The sequence below is a fragment of the Cyclopterus lumpus genome, chromosome 3 (genome assembly GCF_009769545.1).
Source record: "Cyclopterus lumpus isolate fCycLum1 chromosome 3, fCycLum1.pri, whole genome shotgun sequence".
Lineage (NCBI taxonomy): Eukaryota > Metazoa > Chordata > Actinopteri > Perciformes > Cyclopteridae > Cyclopterus > Cyclopterus lumpus.
The window spans coordinates 933,957-952,996 of NC_046968.1; the positions used below are offsets into that span (position 1 = coordinate 933,957).

Here is a 19,040-nt window from a genome sequence, read left to right on the forward strand (position 1 = left end):
TCATTTGTAATCTGGACGATGATGGTGATGTCATCAGCAAACTTCACATCTGAGTTCTACATGTCCATTGCCGCGCTAAGTTTGCTAGTATCTGGGATGTTGTTTTTGAGATGCCGGCAAACCAGTTTCTCAAAGCACTTGATCAGAACGCCACAGAGCGGTAGTCATTTAGACCGAAACTGCCCGTTTGTATCGTATTCCTTGTAAGCCAGGGGGGCAGTGTGGAGACGGGGTTCAGGGGTGAACCAGGGGGGCAGTGTGGAGACGGGGTTCAGGGGTGAACCAGGGGGGCAGTGTGGAGACGGGGTTCAGGGGTGAACCAGGGGGGCAGTGTGGAGACGGGGTTCAGGGGTGAACCAGGGGGGCAGTGTGGAGACGGGGTTCAGGGGTGAACCAGGGGGGCAGTGTGGGTGAAAGACAGTTCTGGTTTTGAGAGGGGCACGCTGATCAAGGCAGGAGGACAGTGTGTTAATGTAGAGGTTGACCAGGTCTGTGGGGGAGGGGCTAGAAAGAGGATCCATCCGGCTGCTCTCATGACGTCTGTGACCCGTCTTAAGCTCTCAGACCTCATGGAGCCTGGAACTCGTGAAGTTTTCTTAACAGGACTTTAATGTCCAGATGTATTACTGTATTCAAAATGTTTGTGTCTGTGGAATGGAGTTTTCTTGTTTGTGTGTTCATTCAGCTGTAATTTATATTTCCATAATTCATTTAGACTTTGTGTTGTTGGATTACGTACATTGATGTTCTCTTGGTCAAGTATGTTCCCTGTTGTCTTTCTTTCTCTTGAAATATGAGTGGTCATGTGTATGACACTTCCATGGCTGGCGCAAAACCAGAAGAATATAAACATCAGAGGATGGAGAACATCATTTACACCAAGAAACCAGCAAAAAAGTCAAACTGGAGACGACGTGCCGGTGAGGACGAACGCTGAAATCACTTCAATGAGGCTCGGTTAAGCCCGGCCACGTAAACGTGTGGTCCACCGGCCCCTCTAGCTGCTGCAGGAGCCTCTGGGTTCACCAGCTGGTCTGTTGAGGACGTGCTGTATTGTGGCTGTTTTTATGAACGTGAACCAAAACTCTTTCACATGAAGTGCTGCTCAGCTCGATGGCTGAGGATGGGTGGCAGTTTGTTGACGGTTTGTTACTGTAGAAAATTAAGGGGACCAATGTTTGCAGCACATTCTGCTACACCTGGTTGTATGACATTGGCAGATTTCAACATGCATCTGCTAGAAATAGACAAAACAATGAGGAGGAAACATTTCATAGTGAATGTGTACATTATCTTTTATAAAAAGGCACAGCACATACATTTCATTTATTCATCTGTTCAGAAGCAGAGAAAGAATACTAAATCAATTCTAGCTAGAGGAGTATTTGGAGAGAGCCACATGCGAGTAATTTATATGTGGAAAGACACCCTGTAGTTTTCTGAAGCTGGAAACTACAAATCATCTTGGACCGATGTTCGATTTCAGCTTCCAAAACCTGGCTTTGGTAGTTCAACAGATGGCAGTGGAAATAACAACTGCACAATAATCAACTGGATTCCAAAACAAAATATATATAATTTAATCATCACTTTCAGATGTGCGTCTCTCCATAACCAGAGGTCACCTTTATTTATTTTTATATATATATATATGTCACATAAGGCAGGGTGTCGTATGCAGGTCATTATCAAAATATTGCTTCATCTGTCAAATAAAAATATTCTCAGTTGACTCGCCGGTCGACTGTTGAGCTCCATAGAAAATGTGGCAACTGTCCTGTGAAATGATGAAGAGTAAGAGAAACTGTTGGAAATGTTGACAGGAAACGGCGTGCGGGTAAAAGTCTCATTGGTCGTCGTCAGAATGCTGGTTGTCCTGCACCTCCAGCTCCTCAGCACTCACCATGGCAGGGCTGATGGCAGCGAATCTGGTCCCGTGGAACTGACGCAAGTGAATCTGTGTGTGAAAAGAACAAAAAAAAACAAGTAGCATCATAAAAAAAACACCCTTCAATACAAGTCAAAACACACCACACACGTCACATGACCAGATGAGCTTGTTCAGCGGTACGGTTCCTGTCATTTCAGTCCACAGCAACGTTCTGGGAGTTCAACGTGGATGTCTGAGTTTTGTCCATCATTGTGTTAAGTTATAAACGTCCAGCAGCAAGAAACGAGCTGGGCAACCATCTGAAACGGCATCACTTTACACAACGTCTGTGATGAGGAGGGGAGATGGAGCTGAGACCCATTTGCTCGTACGTGGTTCAACTAAGTTGAAATGTCCTATTATCCAGCTTAAATTAACTAGGTTTCTCAAAGGCTGATGCGCTCAAACAATCTTGTTAACCTTAACCAGACTTCAGTACTCGGGATAGTTGAACCAGACTTCAGTACTCGGGATAGTTGAACCAGACTTCAGTCATCGGGTATTGTACAGTACATGGGTATTGTATTGATATTGCAGGGTTGACCACCCTGCAATATCAATATCAAGGTATGTGATCAATACTATTGTGATATCTGATTTTCTCCATGTTGTCCAGCCCTCCTTATTGTGGCACACACACACTTTATGGTTTCATAGTGGAGGATAAACCAGACCTGGATGTAGAGGTTGACTTCAGCACTCCTGCACAGGTATGGGAAGTTTCCTCCTGTTTTCAGATGGGCTCGCCTGGCGTTGGGATACAGTTTATACATCTCCTCCTTGGCCTCCAGCGACAGCGCGCTCTGGTCAAACACCTCAACACCATTCACAGAGAAAACACGTCTGTCAGGTTATTGTAGCAGAAATAGGTATGAACAATGATGGACAGAAACACTTTCACACTTACATCTATAATGGTCACAGCGACATCTTTTATTTTGTGAGGCTCCACGTAGGAGTTCTGACAGTTGAGCGTTAGCCGCGATGCTAAATCACTTTGGTTCAGGCTCTCCAACTACAGCACACACAACAGATGGAGGTTAGCTTTCAAACACCAAGACATCAGGTAACAAAGAGTGATGCAGATGGATATCCATCTCTTGTCTGCAGTTTAATGCCGCTTCTCAGTAGTCTGAAATATTATTTCTTCACTTGGGCCTTTTTCTCCCACTGAAGATGTGAGGAGAGAAGAAAGATGTTTCTAAAGAAACGACACAGCTGGAGCAAAGCCGGGTCCCAGCAGGATCCCAGTAGGACAGAACAAATCATTGAAATGTCATCAAAATCTCAGCTAGGAAGATGAGGGGAAGTCCCGAGAAGACTGAGGACAGAAGAGCAAGACTTCCTGAAGACTGTCCTTCCATGGCACTGCTGGAGATCCTCTTCGTCTTGGATGTACCTGGAGCCTGTGTTCATCAGTTCTCCAATATTTGTCTTTGTCACCCATTGAAGCACCAGTCCACTACCTGCTGTGCACTCAAGGCTGGCAGCTTTGGGGCCTCATGGGGCAGCTTCAAAGTAGGAGCCATGAAGCAGAAGGACAAAGAGGCAGGTGAGAGGACCACAGAGCTTCCATCACATGATGTGGACCACATGAAGTACTCCATTGGTATCAGTATCACTTCCAGGGATCACATGTCCACCTACCCTGTCAACCATGAAGTCGATTGCATCTGCCATTTTAGGATCCACGGGCCCTTTAGAAAAGTTCCCCAGAACAATCTTCTTCAACATGAAAGCTGGCATCAACCAGAAGCTGAGGAGGAACATGGAGAAGAAACATTAATATTGAGCATGAACACGTGAGGAAAGCGTGTTATGGGATCGTTGAAAGCACCTGTTTGCTGTCCACGTCTGATTAAAGATGGAGGTATCACTGAAGGAATTGCACAGTATGAGTGAGTGCACTCTGGGAGACTTGTGTGTGCACTCTGCAAACTTCTGAGCCAAGAATCCACCGAGCGACGCGCCGAACAGATGCACCTGAGGTTGAGACAAAGAATCAGCATTTGATCAGGTGTTCACATTTATAACAGGACTGTTCTTTCAATCTCCATCTCCTTCGTTGTTGGTGGCAAAGGACTGACAATTAATTTTCAAATGGTTTTGCTGAAACAATGTTTCTGGCGCACAGATGTATTTTAAATAGCCTGCACTAAAGCTGGTGTTTACTCAGAGACTGGGTGAGCTCATTCATGCATCTTTCTTGGGATCTAATTACTGGTATTTTGACAGATTATGATCTGTGATTATATAGGGAATGATCATTGGGACATCATTATTCTGGTTACAGTTGAAAAACATTACTCACAACACTAACCACAACATACAACATGGTATTTGGCCACATTTCGCCTTAATCAAATAATGCTCCTCCAGTGACGTGAACGTTGCTAGAGTCCTTGTGGTGATTTGGATTAATTGTACAGTCGTATTTACTAAACCCCATGTCATATGTCTCCTTCCCTGAGGCTGGAACCTTTCATATTGTATCACTTGTGACATTTTTAACCTTGGTTCAAATTCCATTGATTACGGACAGCTCAAAGAATCGCGATCAGGTGATCATATAATGAACTGCGACAGGCTAAAGAAAATATTGCATCCTCAGCTGTGTAGCGAAAGGAAACACAAAGACTCACTTTATCCAACTGCAGGTGATCCAGAAGCTTCCGGAAGCCGTCACAGAACTCCATGAGATCCCAGTACACCGGATACTGCAGCTGGGAACCACACAGACTCAACGTTTACATAATTGCAGACTCATCCTATAATAGGTGTTGATATGGTAATTATTAGACGATTAATCAATTGGTCTATTGACAGAAATTTAATCTGTTTACATTTTGTCAGTTTAGAGCTTTTCCCGGTATTCTATCACAGTAAACTGAACAAGACTTTTGAATGAACACAAGATAGACATGTTTCACACATTATATAAACAAAACATATAAGATAAAGGGAGAAAACAATCAGCAGATGAATCAATAATGAAATGTAGTGCGTTCCCAGTGGCGAGCTCACCGAGATGACCCTGTAGCCCCATCCTGTCAGAGCCAGCACCTGCTGGAAGAACACCTCCGCTGTCCCACTGACTGGTGGGAAGAAGATGATGGGACACCTGATGCTCTTTGGGCCGGCATCATACAGCGACCACACCTTACTGTCATCATCGTCCACAATAATCTGGGGGAGACGGAAACACAAGGCAAGCAAAACACACCCAGCAAAGCAGCCGTGAGCTTTACGCTTCTTTACAAAGGAGCTCAAACAGGCCGCAAGAATACATGTAGAACATATGGAACTATCTGACTAGAAGATGAAGACCATAGACACAGTTCTTTATTCTAAGATCGAGACTTGGGATGTCACAATATGAATATAGTTTTGATATTGCAATTATAGAGAGGAAATATCAGTTTTACGGTTTTCAAGATTATCAAACAGGAGGCCTAATGTGTATATGTATTATCATCATTGGATAAAATATGTATTGTCATCATTAACCAAGTATATTTCCTTAAATCATCCATAGTGGTTATTTGCATAAAAACAGTAATAATCTATACTGAATGGAGCATGAACGCACCATAATGGAGCTACATGGGACCTCCCCTCCACCTGATTACAGCCGTTAGCTGCTAACGCTACTAGCTTTTAACACAGATGTGATGTTCACAACGTAACGTTAGCAATATAAGAGAAGCGACTAGAAAGCATCAATGTCCATCGACAGATCACATATGTTTACTTAATCTTCTAAACCAATAACAATCTGCAGTAGAATGATGGTTCTTGACATTTTGTTATAGAAAGAATTCATGACCATTTTATGGCCTTCAGCCAATAAAACAGAGGGTGACTCATGGTACTGACTCAACAGTCACACTGAAATATTAAAAGGACAATTCATCATTTTTCAAGTCTGTCCTGGGCGTCCAGTAGTTTTTTCTTGCTATATTCATTTCAGAAGAGATCTCTTGATGTGTTTCAATGGAGGCTCCACTGTCCGCTTCTGTGAGAAAATATAGTCTCAAGTTTATCTGAAGGCAGTCTGAACTCTTTCAAAAGGTACAATCTGTTTAGTATAGCCTGACTGACACAGGATTGTTGGGGCTGATAAAGATATGTATATTCAAGAGTTATGGAACGTCTGATAATGATATATCCAAACCAATGATAAGGCTTCCTTCATTTTTTTCCTACAACAATTGTGCCACTCTGGTGTTAAAGCATTTTGTGGGAAGCCTTCTACTCTCCAGTATGTTCATTAGTAGAAGTACCATAGAAATAGAAGGAGAGTGATCATTGGACTAGAATAAAAGAAGCTTGTCCTCCTCTAAAATGAGGTGGGACCAATAGGCCCAGGGGGCTGGTGGCCAACAGCTCGCTTTCTTTCTTAAATAAAGCTTTATTAAAACAGGAGTTCAGTAGTCACCAGCTACTGTAGTTGAGCCGCTTAGCCATCAGCTGATCTATTGTGTTTAAATCTGGTTTATTTCAGAGCAGCTCCCTTTGGGAGGATTTTTTCATTTTGCCCAGAAGGCCAGGTTGAATTCTTGAGATTGAGATCCTGGTATTCCCAAAGAACTCCCACTACAACCTGCTCCCTTTTCCCAGCATGTGTACTAGCATAATGAAGACGATCATTCATACTGAAACAAAGATGCCTTCTCCAAACCTCACTCAACTTTTAGAGATGTTTATTGTGGTGATCAACCTGACTCAGCTTTTCTTCCAATGAATGTTACAAGTAAACAAGTGAAGGTATGCGGCCTGAGAAGACGTCTCAGACACCGTGACTGAGGGGGTTGCACCACTGTGTGATATGTTCTTTCAAAAATAAATTGTTGCTGAATATTTTTTAAATCTAACAGAGTATAATTTAACGACACTAAAACTTCGTTGCTATTCAAAGTGTTAATCAGTTACAAAGTCATAGTGTCCTTATAAATGATTGTTTTATTATGACGTTATCCCAAAGGCCGAGTGGAGATTCTTACTATACGTTTAATTAATGTAGCTCTGCTTTTGAATTTGCATAATTAAACTTATTAACACAGAATAACCTAAATGTATCATTCATGTGGTACTCATAATGATCTGAACAAATACAATAATGTCATAGAGGTTGTTTAGCGCTGCATTAATGTGCAGGCTCTGTGTGTGTTAACTGAAGAGGATCAGCATCACTCCTCCATTAATACACATCCAGCAGCACCTCCGTTTATATTAATGCTGGACACAAACGTCTTTCCTCAGTGGACGTTTTAACTTAACTGCTCTCATGGGGCCGGTTTGAAGCTCTGATTGGAAGACCCACACCTCCTCCTATCAGGCACCAGATATGATCATGTAATCATGCACCAGACACACGTGTGGTAACCAGCACAGCGTTGTCATCACGAAGAGAACACGGACATAAACACATGAGGTGGCATAACAACACCTGGTCTTCATAAGCAACGCAGCCTCCATCTACCCGGATCGGTCTGCTTCTCCGCCTTGCTAACACGGGATGCGGGCCCGGCCCAGGTTGTGGGCCACCATCACACTAGTCATGGGGTACTTACTCTTTTCAGGGGCACGGTGCTTCTGAACCAGTTGTAGTCAGGAGACACTTTAATCTCCTCCATCTGAGGACACATTCAGAGAGCGACATTCAGGACACACGGCGGCCAAACAGCCACCGTTCAGTCAACTGGGACATTATAGTACAAACTACAGGACAACAAATGGACATATTAGCTGAACAGCTAACGTTCCTGTTAGCATGTGTCCAAGAACGAATCAACACGAGTGTGTGGCTGACTAGTGCCCCAGTGTAACGTCCTTTACTGTGTCGCTAGGATGCCAGGGCGCCGTTACCGTGTTCGCTGTGGATAGTAGTCACCGTGTCCGAGTCATTTTATCCATATCTCGGTAGCATCTTCTCCGGCTGCGTGCCCGGTCATATGACTCCAGCTCCGTACACTTCCGCAAAGCTTCTGCCCCGCCCCCCGCGAGCACGCTGGGCGGACTATGACGTCAATATGTCCACATTTGTATTTGACGACATCAAATGCCGTGTTAACGTGTTAAGGAGTTTTTAAGGAAACAACCTGCATATATTTGGAAGCTATTGTTGAGCTGCAAAGTGAAGGCAATGAGTTACTTTAAGGTCTCTAGGAAGCAGTGGTCCATGTATGGGGCTGGGGCTTTTATTGTGAAGGCCATGAGTTACTTTAAGGTCTCTATGAAGCAGTGGTCCATGTATGGGTCTGGGGCTTTTATTGTGAAGGCCATGAGTTACTTTAAGGTCTCTAGGAAGCAGTGGTCCATGTATGTGTCTGGGGCTTTTATTGTGAAGGCCATGAGTTACTTTAAGGTCTCTAGGAAGCAGTGGTCCATGTATGTGTCTGGGGCTTTTATTGTGAAGGCAATGAGTTGCCTTAAGGTCTCTAGGAAGCAGTGGTCCATGTATGGGTCTGGGGCTTTTATTGTGAAGGCCATGAGTTACCTTAAGGTCTCTATGAAGCAGTGGTCCATGTATGTGTCTGGGTCTTTTATTGTGAAGGCAATGAGTTACTTTAAGGTCTCTAGGAAGCAGTGGTCCATGTATGTGTCTGGGGCTTTTATTGTGAAGGCCATGAGTTACTTTAAGGTCTCTAGGAAGCAGTGGTCCATGTATGGGTCTGGGGCTTTTATTGTGAAGGCCATGAGTTACCTTAAGGTCTCTAGGAAGCAGTGGTCCATGTATGTGTCTGGGGCTTTTATTGTGAAGGCAATGAGTTGCCTTAAGGTCTCTAGGAAGCAGTGGTCCATGTATGGGTCTGGGGCTTTTATTGTGAAGGCCATGAGTTACCTTAAGGTCTCTATGAAGCAGTGGTCCATGTATGTGTCTGGGGCTTTTATTGTGAAGGCCATGAGTTACTTTAAGGTCTCTAGGAAGCAGTGGTCCATGTACACTAAAGAAAGTAACTTTCATTATGTTGAATAATTAGTTTTACATGAAATGTTTTACAGGTAATTTGATCTTCGCCTTCGAGGCTATTTGTAATATAAAGGGTTGACCACGCCCACTGTCTGTGTTAAAGCCACGGAGTCCTACAGTGGTCACACATGTTTTAATGTCACTCATATTGATGAAGCCACTATAAGAAAGGCGTAACTGTTTGATTTAATAAGCAAACATACCAGGTTGTAGCTTTCTGAATTAACTCGCTGATGAGCATTTCAGGTTCAACCAGCCATTGAAAAAAGGATTTATTTAAAAGTATAGCTCACAATTTGTACGTTTTCATTTATTTATGACAATGCTACCGTAGGCTGGTTCATCAACAGCAGCACATAGATGAACTAATCCAACCCAGCTATGACCTACGGCTATATAGCTTACTCTTGGTTAATGTACAGTCGCTGGAAATTAAGATTTATGAAATTGAATAATACTTCAGGCGAACCCAGCATATCGGCGACTGATGTGTCTATATATTCACAGAACCCCGGCTCCATTGTGGCATCCTAGATCCAGCTGAATATGGGATAGACTGCAGGACCAATCTTAGATTGATTGGCATGAACAAATGGATTACATTTACCCTCTGATGTTTAAGGCCATTTTTGCGATTTTCGCATATTTTCCTAAATTGACACTCAAGTCTTTCATATCAAAATTTGTAGAAAAAAGTCTGGGCCTCATGTAAGAAGAGGGTACCATTTGTCCTACAGCACTGAGTAAAGATATGTTTTAATTCTTCAAATCTTTAATGAAAACGATCAAGTGATATACATGTTGACGACATTCTTATATGCACAAAGGTAGTGCAATATATACATCAAATAGGAGATGCATGTAGAATAAATGTCTAAAGTGAAAATTGTAACCAAATCTTTGTATAAAGACGTGTTAAACCTTTTCTTGTGGTTAGACCTCTGAACCATCTGGGGGGAAATGGACTGTTTGTTGAAAGTTACTGACAGTAAATCAGATGTTGCTCAGTTCAGTTAAAGGGAGATTTCTCCAGACCAGGGCCGTAGCCAGGATTTAGAAATGAGGGAGGTCCAGACAATATAAAAACATAAAGTCTAGACTCTAGACTATTATGTTTTTATATGGTTTATGTGTATAGCTTTTAGATATTTCCTGTATCCTAAATGAATGTAATCTCTGCTGATTCAACACAGGGTTTACTTTGTGTCTCCTGTTGGAAGTATCTCTTTAAAGGTGCAAGTGGCACCTATTCACCAATGTCCTCAGGTACCAGAATGCCCCTGCCGAGTTGCATCCATGTTTGGTGTTACTGACTGCGGTGCACTTACTGGACTGTAAATGTGTGCAGTGTAAGCTAGACCTGTGGTGCCCTCCTAGATAGAGAGAGAGCCAGTGATATTTAGATTAGTAGTGTGTATGATGCAGGGCTTCAGGGCCGGATATTGAATAGGATTAAAGAGTTTAGAGATACCGTTCCACACAGGTAAGAGTGGTAGGGAGTGTTTTTGATGTTGTAGGTGTGGGACTCTGCAGGGCACTGTTATTACTCTTATCCAGCTTAATAATGTAATGGTTAATTAATTGTGAAGTGGGTTGGTCCTAGTGGGTAAACACAGAGACTGCCATTGTGTCCTGGAGTCTGTGCAACATGTCCCGATACACTGCCTGCTCTATGACGGGAATGGGGACTTTATTCACTGAGTAAAGCAATCTGTGAATAAAGGCAAATTGAATAAAGGCATTCTGTGTCCAAAAAGACACGGCGAGGGTAGAGTAGTACACTTCCTCAAGGCCGGTTGGTCTCAGGGGGAAACAGCAACGGCGGGTGTCCACCGGTAGGAGGCAGCAGCCGTACACCCTGCCGCTACTGGCGATCCAAAAAGAAGAAGAAGAAGAAACGACGACGTCAAGTAGCTAGCTAAACATGGCCGCTGCGCAGAGATGCGAATGGATGTAACTGTGTAATGTCGGTGTTGTAACGTGCCCCGGTGTTCTACTGTACCGACATGGACAACACATATCACTACGCTGCTACAGACACACTGCAGCCTCGCGTCTATAATGGCGGCTATCCAGAGACGCCGTACGCCGCGAGCAGACCGCCGCCGAGCAGTGCGGCTCATGAACCGGCACAGCCGGACCAGTCGGCTCCTCACTGGACACCTACACGGGGATATGACGGTCACCCGTACGGATTTAGATGCGATTTCCCCGCTCCGTCTCACGGAGGAGGGGGTTTCGGAGGGCCCCCTCCGTTTGGTTTCGACCCCTCCGTCCCGCCGCCTCCGTTCGGCTGCCCTCCACCTGGACACTTCCCCTCCGCGGCCACCGCCGCTCCGATAAACCCGTTCAACAGCAGAGGAGCCTCGACCTTTGAACCATTTACCCCGCAGTTCAGACCCTGTCCCCAGACTGCTCGGTATGACTTGGACCCCAGTCAGAACCAACAGCGCGCATATGAGGACTTCTTTGAGAGTGGAGCTCTGCTCGGCCGCACGGACCGTGACAGGGGTCCGGGAACAGCGACGCGACCTGAGGATGAAACGGCCCTTCAGAGGCGGCAGGATCGGCAGTGGATCGGGCGTTTCTTACAAGGCAGAGACAAGACCCCCCAGGCCCCACAGGCGCAGCAGCCGCCTCGCCACAGCTCTGCTCCGGACCCGAGAGCGGCTCTGTACAGGGCGGCTGAGCTCGTCTCTCGCCTGGCAAAGTCCTGCGAAGCTCTGAGGAACAACGTGGAGAATGAGTGCGTTTGGACGGACTCGTATTTAATGGCTTTAACGGTGAAGACGGAGCTACAGGAGGAACTCAAAACCCTCAGTGACGGGGAGCATTTAGGTTGCTGGAAAGCTAAACTGGCCCGTGTCTCGAAGAGGAGGGCTCGGCGACTAAGAGCCAGAAAAGAGATCCAGGTGGAGCAGAAGCTCCGAGAGGACCGCATCGCCGAGAAAGAAGCTGCCATAAACACATGGAGGCTGCAGCAGATCCAACGAGTGGAGGAGAAGAAGAAGGTAACCGCAGATGATGCACATCTGGGTACATATGTGTGTTGTCCACTAGGGGCAGAAGAAGTTTACATTCAGCATTGATGACGTTGTTATTGTGGCAAACACATGTTGACACAACTAGCAGACACAGCATCATGAGTATTGAGTAAGCATCAACACTCCCTTTAGCTCGGGTCTGATCGTGGTCATGCTCTACAAACAATGGAGGAGGTAGAAGTTAGTTAGTTCACCTCATTATGAGCGTCAATTTGTATTCAAATAATCTAGTAAAAGCATTTAACTAAGCCCATTCTCTCAAATAATTATGTTTGTATGTATCTATGATTGAACTACTAATGACTACGTTTCATACTTGATCTGCACCAGGAGCAGGAGCTGAAGCTGGCAGCGGACTCTGTTCTCTGTGAGGTGAGGAAGAAGCAGGCGGATGTGAAGAGGATGCAGGACATCCTGAGATCTCTGGAGAAACTGCGCAGGCTGAGGAAAGAGGCAGCCTTGAGGAAAGGTGAGACTTATTCAGCTGTGCACCGTATTCGCAGTCCCTTTATAGCATGTGGGGTTTATGGGCGCAACTACAGGCTGTAAGGGAAGACACCTGTGGCATACTGCTAACTCTAACAGATGCTGGGTCAGTGAAATGAATAACCAGAGGTCACGCCCATATGTCACTGGGATTAGAAATTAGGTAGATATACTTTCTGATCGGGATGTCAATACTTAATCGTTAAGATTTCTGTCAGTTAAACAGTTAAAATAAATATTACACATTTGAAAAAAAAGCTGAAAGGAGAGCCAAAGGTCAGCGACAATGCCCCTAACAGTGGCTTCTAGAAGGGACACATTCATGAGGGTTTCCTCATACCTGGACTTTTAATATGTATTAATCTGTAGCCGACAGTCTGTTACAAGATTACATGAAGCTTGGAGCCTTCACTGTGTCTTTGTGTGTGTGGCAGGCATCAACACTGAGCACGAGTGTGACGATGCGTTCGGCAGCAGACTGGAGCAACTGAGGTGTGTGATGAAGAAGAGGACAGCAGTGTACTCAGCCGAGGAGAAAGCTCTGATGGTGATGCTGGAAGGAGAGCAGGAGGAGGAGAGGAGGAGAGAGCAGGAGAAACGGATTAAGAAGGAGAGGGAGCGACACCTGCAGAGGAAACGCCGAGTGACCTCCATGTTGTTTGGAGGTAACGACTCAGCGCTCTACACCAAAGGGAGAACATCAGTCCTTCAGTATGATCGATTCGCAGACACGTGTTGCTTTTTTATAATATTGTAATATGTGATTTGTTTTTCCTGTTTGTTTCTCAGAGGATCTTCCTGCTGGATCTGTTCTGCAGCCCTTCAGAGAATATTACACCCAGGCTGAGCGCTCACTGCACGCTTTACTAGAAATCAGGTTTGAGCTTCACTTTCACTGTCGCATAATAAGAATCATAAGACAGAGTTATGGTAGGGCCACAGGAATTAAAGACATGTATATAGGAATGTGTGGGATGAGTAGCATTTCTGATGCATAATGGTAATCAGACATTGGAACTGGAATGTGAACAAATATGAGAATATCCTAAATAAACCGCACAACCAAACAATGAATAATGAGTATAACATACACAATATCTCAGAGAATTTCTTCCATTTGGCACTAATGTCCACTTGCATGTGGACTCACGGTTGACCTGATGACAATTGTGGTGGTCAAAGGTCACTGTGGCCCCACAAAACCTGTTTGTGTCCCTTCACATGTCTCATAGCCTGTCTATGCATCTGTCCATCCGGGGAGAGGGATCCTCCTCTGTTGCTCTACAGAAGGGTTCTTACCTTTTTCCCCCTGAAAGGGTTTCTTCTATTTTTTTGGGAGTTTTTCCTGATCCAATGTGAGGTCAAAGGTCAGGGATGTCGTATGTGCTGCAAGATTTGTTCAAAGCTCCGGGTCCCGTGGCCGCAGGAAATCCAGGATTCAATGAATTAAAGTTCAACAATATTTAATGGCAAAGATAATATTCATATAGCGTTCACGGCCGTGGGACCAGAAAGGAAGAACTCTCCACAGACGGACTGCTGCTCTCAAAGAGCGCCAGACCGGATCTGTCTCGAGACCTCCAGACCAGTAGAACCATGTCTCCAGACCAGTAGAACCATAGAACCATGTCTCCAGACCAGTAGAACCATGTCTCCAGACCAGTAGAACCATAGAACCATGTCTCCAGACCAGTAGAACCATGTCTCCAGACCAGTAGAACCATAGAACCATGTCTCCAGACCAGTAGAACCATAGAACCATGTCTACAGACCAGTAGAACCATGTCTCCAGACCAGTAGAACCATAGAACCATGTCTCCAGACCAGTAGAACCATAGAACCATGTCTACAGACCAGTAGAACCATGTCTCCAGACCAGTAGAACCATGTCTCCAGTAGAACCATGTCTCCAGACCAGTAGAACCATGTCTCCAGTAGAACCATGTCTCCAGACCAGTAGAACCATGTCTCCAGACCAGTAGAACCATGTCTCCAGTAGAACCATGTCTCCAGACCAGTAGAACCATGTCTCCAGTCCAGTAGAACCATGTCTCCAGACCAGTAGAACCATGTCTCCAGACCAGTAGAACCATGTCTCCAGTCCAGTAGAACCATGTCTCCAGACCAGTAGAACCATGTCTCCAGTAGAACCATGTCTCCAGACCAGTAGAACCATGTCTCCAGTCCAGTAGAACCATGTCTCCAGACCAGTAGAACCATGTCTCCAGTAGAACCATGTCTCCAGTAGAACCATGTCTCCCCAGAACAAATGCTCGGTCGTTAGTCTGGTCATGCAAATGAATTCACACCTAAAGGTTAGTTCCATTGGTCAGTTCAAAGGATGCCGCTGTTCTGTTCGCTAAGCTAATTAATAAGCTGCAGAGGTCAAAGCTCACACATCCGGTCAAGGACAGGAAGTTCCCCTTCAGAATAAAACCTATTATCCTGCCTTCAGAATAAAAGCAACATATCAGGTTTCAATCGGCATCCATTTTAACTATTGTCTAAACAATAAAACATTCATTCATTCTCATGCATCATACAGTTAATCATTACATTTGTCATTAACAAACAGAATAATAAAACAGTGATCCTCTCTTATGTTTCATAATACATTCCTCCAGAATATTCCTCATAATATCCCAAATTAATTATCATAACTTTCTTTATGTATTAATTTAAAACATAAACTTTCTTATCCACGTGTGCAAGTATATATAAAATCCACTACAACTCAACAGTGTACAGATTGTAAAGCCCTTTGTAATTTGTTATTTTGGGCTATACAAAGTAAACTGAATTGAATTGAATAGGCTAAAACAATGAAGTGAAGACATTTTGCAAAGACATGGATGTAAACTGTAACACAACGTAACCGCACGTTGGAGGTCGTGAGTCACTGAGAGCTGCTGCAGGTCATTGGTCTCATGTCAATGTTTCAAATTATAATGTGCTGCTAGAAACCATATTCGGCTGTTATTTAATACAAGGGTTAGCATAATAAGGATTTAATCAGCTCACAGTCCGCTAACTGAACACCAGTTTACAGCTCTTCATCAAACCAAAAGTCTACTCCTCAGCCCACAGTGACTGTTCTTTAAGTGCATTTTAAAGCTGGGTTTGAGAAACTAGTAAGAGTACGTTAGATTTCACAAAGTTTCCAACCGTAAAGGCCAGCACAATGTCTTTTCTAATGAAGGCAGCTAGCTGCACAAGCTCCACAAGATGCTACAGCTATTAAGAAAGTTGACAAGTCATCAACACTTTAGGCCTCTCTCCAAAGACAAAGGCTTTGTAGAAGATTAACCGCTCTAGCTTTCACCAACTGCAATAAAGTCGAGCTAAAAGTGATCTCAACCGGCCTTTTTCACAGCAGACGTGTCACAAATTCCTTTTATGAAGACTGTTTGTATTCCAGTGACTGTCAGCCATGTCAGTGATCCAGCCACATGTTTCTATACACATGTTCTTCTGCAACGCTCTAATGGCACCAGCTGCAGAATCATCCAACATATTCACACAGCAGTAGTGGATGGAAACAAGCATCCATTCATTTCTTTGGACATTTGAGCTGCATTGGGATGGAGGGACCAGCATGAACAATACCAGCAGCTTGAAAATGAATTCTGACTTTTAGTCACGCATGTTGTTATTGGTATGAACTTTAGGACTGTAATATGTCTTCTTTCAGGAGAGCGTGGGATACGTTTGTGGTTCCAGAGGATCATCCCGACGGTTCTCCGGTTTCTCAGAGCTGGATCCTGCCAGACGCCCCTTCAGATCCGGCCTGGGCCTCCGCGCTGTACTCTGCTGACACCGAGTGAGACGGCCACAGACCAGCCATGTGTCCTGTGAACCACTGCCTGTCACCCAGCACGATACACCTGAACACATAGGCTGCAGGTGTCTGGACGGAGCAGCACAGGAGGACAAGTGAACACAACCTTAATGAGTAAATACCTTCATAAAGGATTTAGAAGGCGGTTCTTCCAAAAGCTCTGTACATCATTAGGAAAATGAGATAATTAACTTGTGACTGAGTCATTGGTGATGAGGTCCCAATGCGGCAGATGAAAGTCAAAAAACAAACCGTCTTTAGATCCGTCTGCTCCTCTGAAGCTCTACCAGAAAACAACCTTCTGTCATTTGAGTAACAGAAAATATACAAGACAGGATTTTTCAAGTTTATTCTCTTTCTTTTCTGGTTCAAATATTGTTATAAAAACTCACAACTGAACAGCTTTGGTTTTTTTTTTCCTTTTGGAAAGTTTACTTTGTGTTATTTTTGTGACATACTGCTTCTGACTGACAATGATGCATTCAATTGAGTTATATTTCTGGATTTGTCTTGTATTCGGTGTAAGCTAAGCAATGTTGGGTTACGTGTAAAAAACCCTCATTGGCATGGTTTGGACCAGGAAGTCAGCAGAATCATCACGGGTCATGAATGTTCACAACAAATGAACAGGAAAAAGTTGATTTATGTTTATCGATGAGTTCACATGTAGTTGATCATACAATAGAACTTAAAGAATAATGAATGTTTACTGGATCCTTCTGTGATCAGCTGTCTGTACTGACGTCAGGCTTATACTCTTTGTTCAATTCAATTCAATTCAGTTTATTTTGAAACATTGACATAAAACTCCCCAAAAAACCCTTTCACAGGGGAAAAAAAAAAAGTGAAGAAACCTTCTGTAGAGCAACAGAGGAGGATCCCTCTCCCCAGATGGACAGATGAATACATGTCATGTGACCAGATGAACAGAGTTACAGAGTTATATAAACACATTACATGAATATGACAATGTATGAATGGAACTCCAATCCATGAAACAGAAGGAGGTAGAGAGGAGGGGGGGGCGGGGCATCAGCAGGGCCAACGGGAGGCCGGTTCACCAGCATCAGACACCTCCAGGTCCAATGGACCCTATGAGACGTGAAGTCACAACGACTCCGGGGAGGAAGCAGAGTTAATAAGGTGTAATGGAGAGATGTAAATTCATCCATAAGGAGAGAGAGAAGAGGAGATAGGTGCTCAGTGTATCCTAAAACATCCCCCAGCAGCCTATAAGCCTATAGCAGCATATCAAGGGGCTGGACCAGGGCCAACCTGATTCAGCCCTAACTATAAGCACTATTAAAGAGGAAAGTCTTAAGTCTATTCTTAAATGAGGTGACTGTGTCTGCCTCCAGGACTGAAAGTGGAAGCTGGTTCCATAAAAGAGGAGCTTGATAACTGAAGGCTCTGGCTCCCATCCTACTTTTTAGGACTCTAGGGACCACAAGTAGCCCCGCATTTAGTGAGCGCAGCTCTCTAGTGGGGCAATATGGTACTACAAGCTCCTTAAGATATGATGGTGCATCACCAATCAAGGCTTTGTAGGTGAGGAGAAGAATTTTAAATGTGATTCTTGATTTTACAGGGAACCAGTGCAGAGCAGCTAATACAGGAGTCATGTGATTGTTGACATCCTCTGTGCTCCACCAGCTGGTCTAGGTTACTGTGAGTCATTAGATTACTGTCTGAGCTTCACACACACACACACACACACACACACACACACACACACCTGAACCTGAGAGGACACTGCCAGTCTGACTGCAGTTCCAAGACAACACAGGTAAGATGACTTTTGTTTTACCAGAAAATTCATATATAGTTTATATAAGCAAATTAAATACTGTAACAGGTTATTGTAAGAGAAGGCTGTTCTATACATTTAGTTACTTAAGATCACAAAAATGCCATCACTGCTACAATCTATTGATTTAAGATGGAAACTTTGTTGGTAAAGTGGCAGACAATTACAACATGTTTACTACATTTATGTGTATATATATATATGTGTGTATGTATATATGTATATGTGTATATATATATATGTGTATGTATATATGTATATTTATATATATATATATGTATATATATATGTATATGTGTATATATGTATATATATATATATGTATATATGTGTATGTGTATATATATGTGTATGTATATGTGTATATATATATATATATATATATATATATATATATATATATGTATATATATGTCCTGTAAGTTTTCTTTTTAAAGGTTTTCTTCCAACCTTGCATCTCGTCATACGCGGCTGTATTAAACCATACAGGACTTTGTAATTTATGTGGAAGCTTGGTGTTGGTTGGAGCCACTTTGATGAAAATGAGATTCAACATCAGACATGCTAAAGCTAACTGTAGGCTAATGCTAACGATAGCTAGTCGGTGTGACTGAGGCCTGGTGGTGAGCAGGGTCGTCCTTCAACCAGAGGATCGGCGGTTTGGTCCCCGGTTCTGCTAGTCCGGTCGATGTGTCCTTGGCAAGTCTTCCGTAGCCTGGGTGTATAAATGATGAGTTAGTCCTGATGGGCAGGTGGCACTGGACAGTGAACACCTTCTTTATTCAATTCAATTCAGTTTATTTTGTATAGCCCAATATCACAAATTACTAATTTGCCTCAGAGGGCTTTACAATCTGTACACATACACAGGGTAATTATTCAATATTAACGTGTTCCACATCCCCGAAAATGGTTGTTCCCCACACTTGACTTAGCACATCGAGTCAACATTGAATAAATGT

General features: G+C 43.7%; 3 protein-coding genes across 5 annotated transcripts in view; 2 read left to right on the plus strand and 1 right to left on the minus strand.

Moving 5' to 3' along the window:
* Window positions 1-1,274: 1,274 nt before the first annotated feature.
* Window positions 1,275-7,954, minus strand: spg21 (SPG21 abhydrolase domain containing, maspardin). 2 transcript variants are annotated; one of them, XM_034559914.1, is made up of 10 exons: window positions 7,799-7,934; window positions 7,504-7,566; window positions 4,955-5,116; window positions 4,573-4,653; window positions 3,768-3,913; window positions 3,578-3,686; window positions 2,838-2,945; window positions 2,605-2,745; window positions 1,904-1,957; window positions 1,275-1,777 (listed from the first exon to the last, which is right to left on the minus strand). In XM_034559914.1, the coding sequence occupies exons 2-10, from the start codon at window positions 7,564-7,566 to the stop codon at window positions 1,709-1,711; spliced, it is 933 nt and encodes a 310-aa protein (XP_034415805.1). In that variant the 5' UTR covers window positions 7,799-7,934; the 3' UTR covers window positions 1,275-1,708. The 2 variants fall into 2 exon arrangements, with proteins under 2 accessions (XP_034415805.1, XP_034415815.1); XM_034559924.1 differs by having other exon boundaries at window positions 1,275-1,957; window positions 7,799-7,954.
* A 2,819-nt stretch (window positions 7,955-10,773) lies between these two features.
* pdcd7 (programmed cell death 7) lies at window positions 10,774-16,674 on the plus strand. 2 transcript variants are annotated; one of them, XM_034559943.1, is made up of 5 exons: window positions 10,774-11,914; window positions 12,278-12,416; window positions 12,868-13,144; window positions 13,223-13,310; window positions 16,125-16,234. In XM_034559943.1, the coding sequence occupies exons 1-4, from the start codon at window positions 10,910-10,912 to the stop codon at window positions 13,278-13,280; spliced, it is 1,479 nt and encodes a 492-aa protein (XP_034415834.1). In that variant the 5' UTR covers window positions 10,774-10,909; the 3' UTR covers window positions 13,281-13,310; window positions 16,125-16,234. The 2 variants fall into 2 exon arrangements, with proteins under 2 accessions (XP_034415834.1, XP_034415826.1); XM_034559935.1 differs by having other exon boundaries at window positions 10,775-11,914; window positions 12,868-13,098; window positions 16,125-16,674.
* Window positions 16,675-17,855: 1,181 nt separating this feature from the next.
* Window positions 17,856-19,040, plus strand: part of ubap1lb (ubiquitin associated protein 1-like b) — a 13,162-nt gene continuing 11,977 nt past the window's right edge. Inside the window, exon 1 of the mRNA XM_034528015.1 lies at window positions 17,856-18,057. The gene's annotated coding sequence lies outside the window, so the exon portion shown is untranslated. The remainder of the gene's footprint in view (window positions 18,058-19,040) is intronic.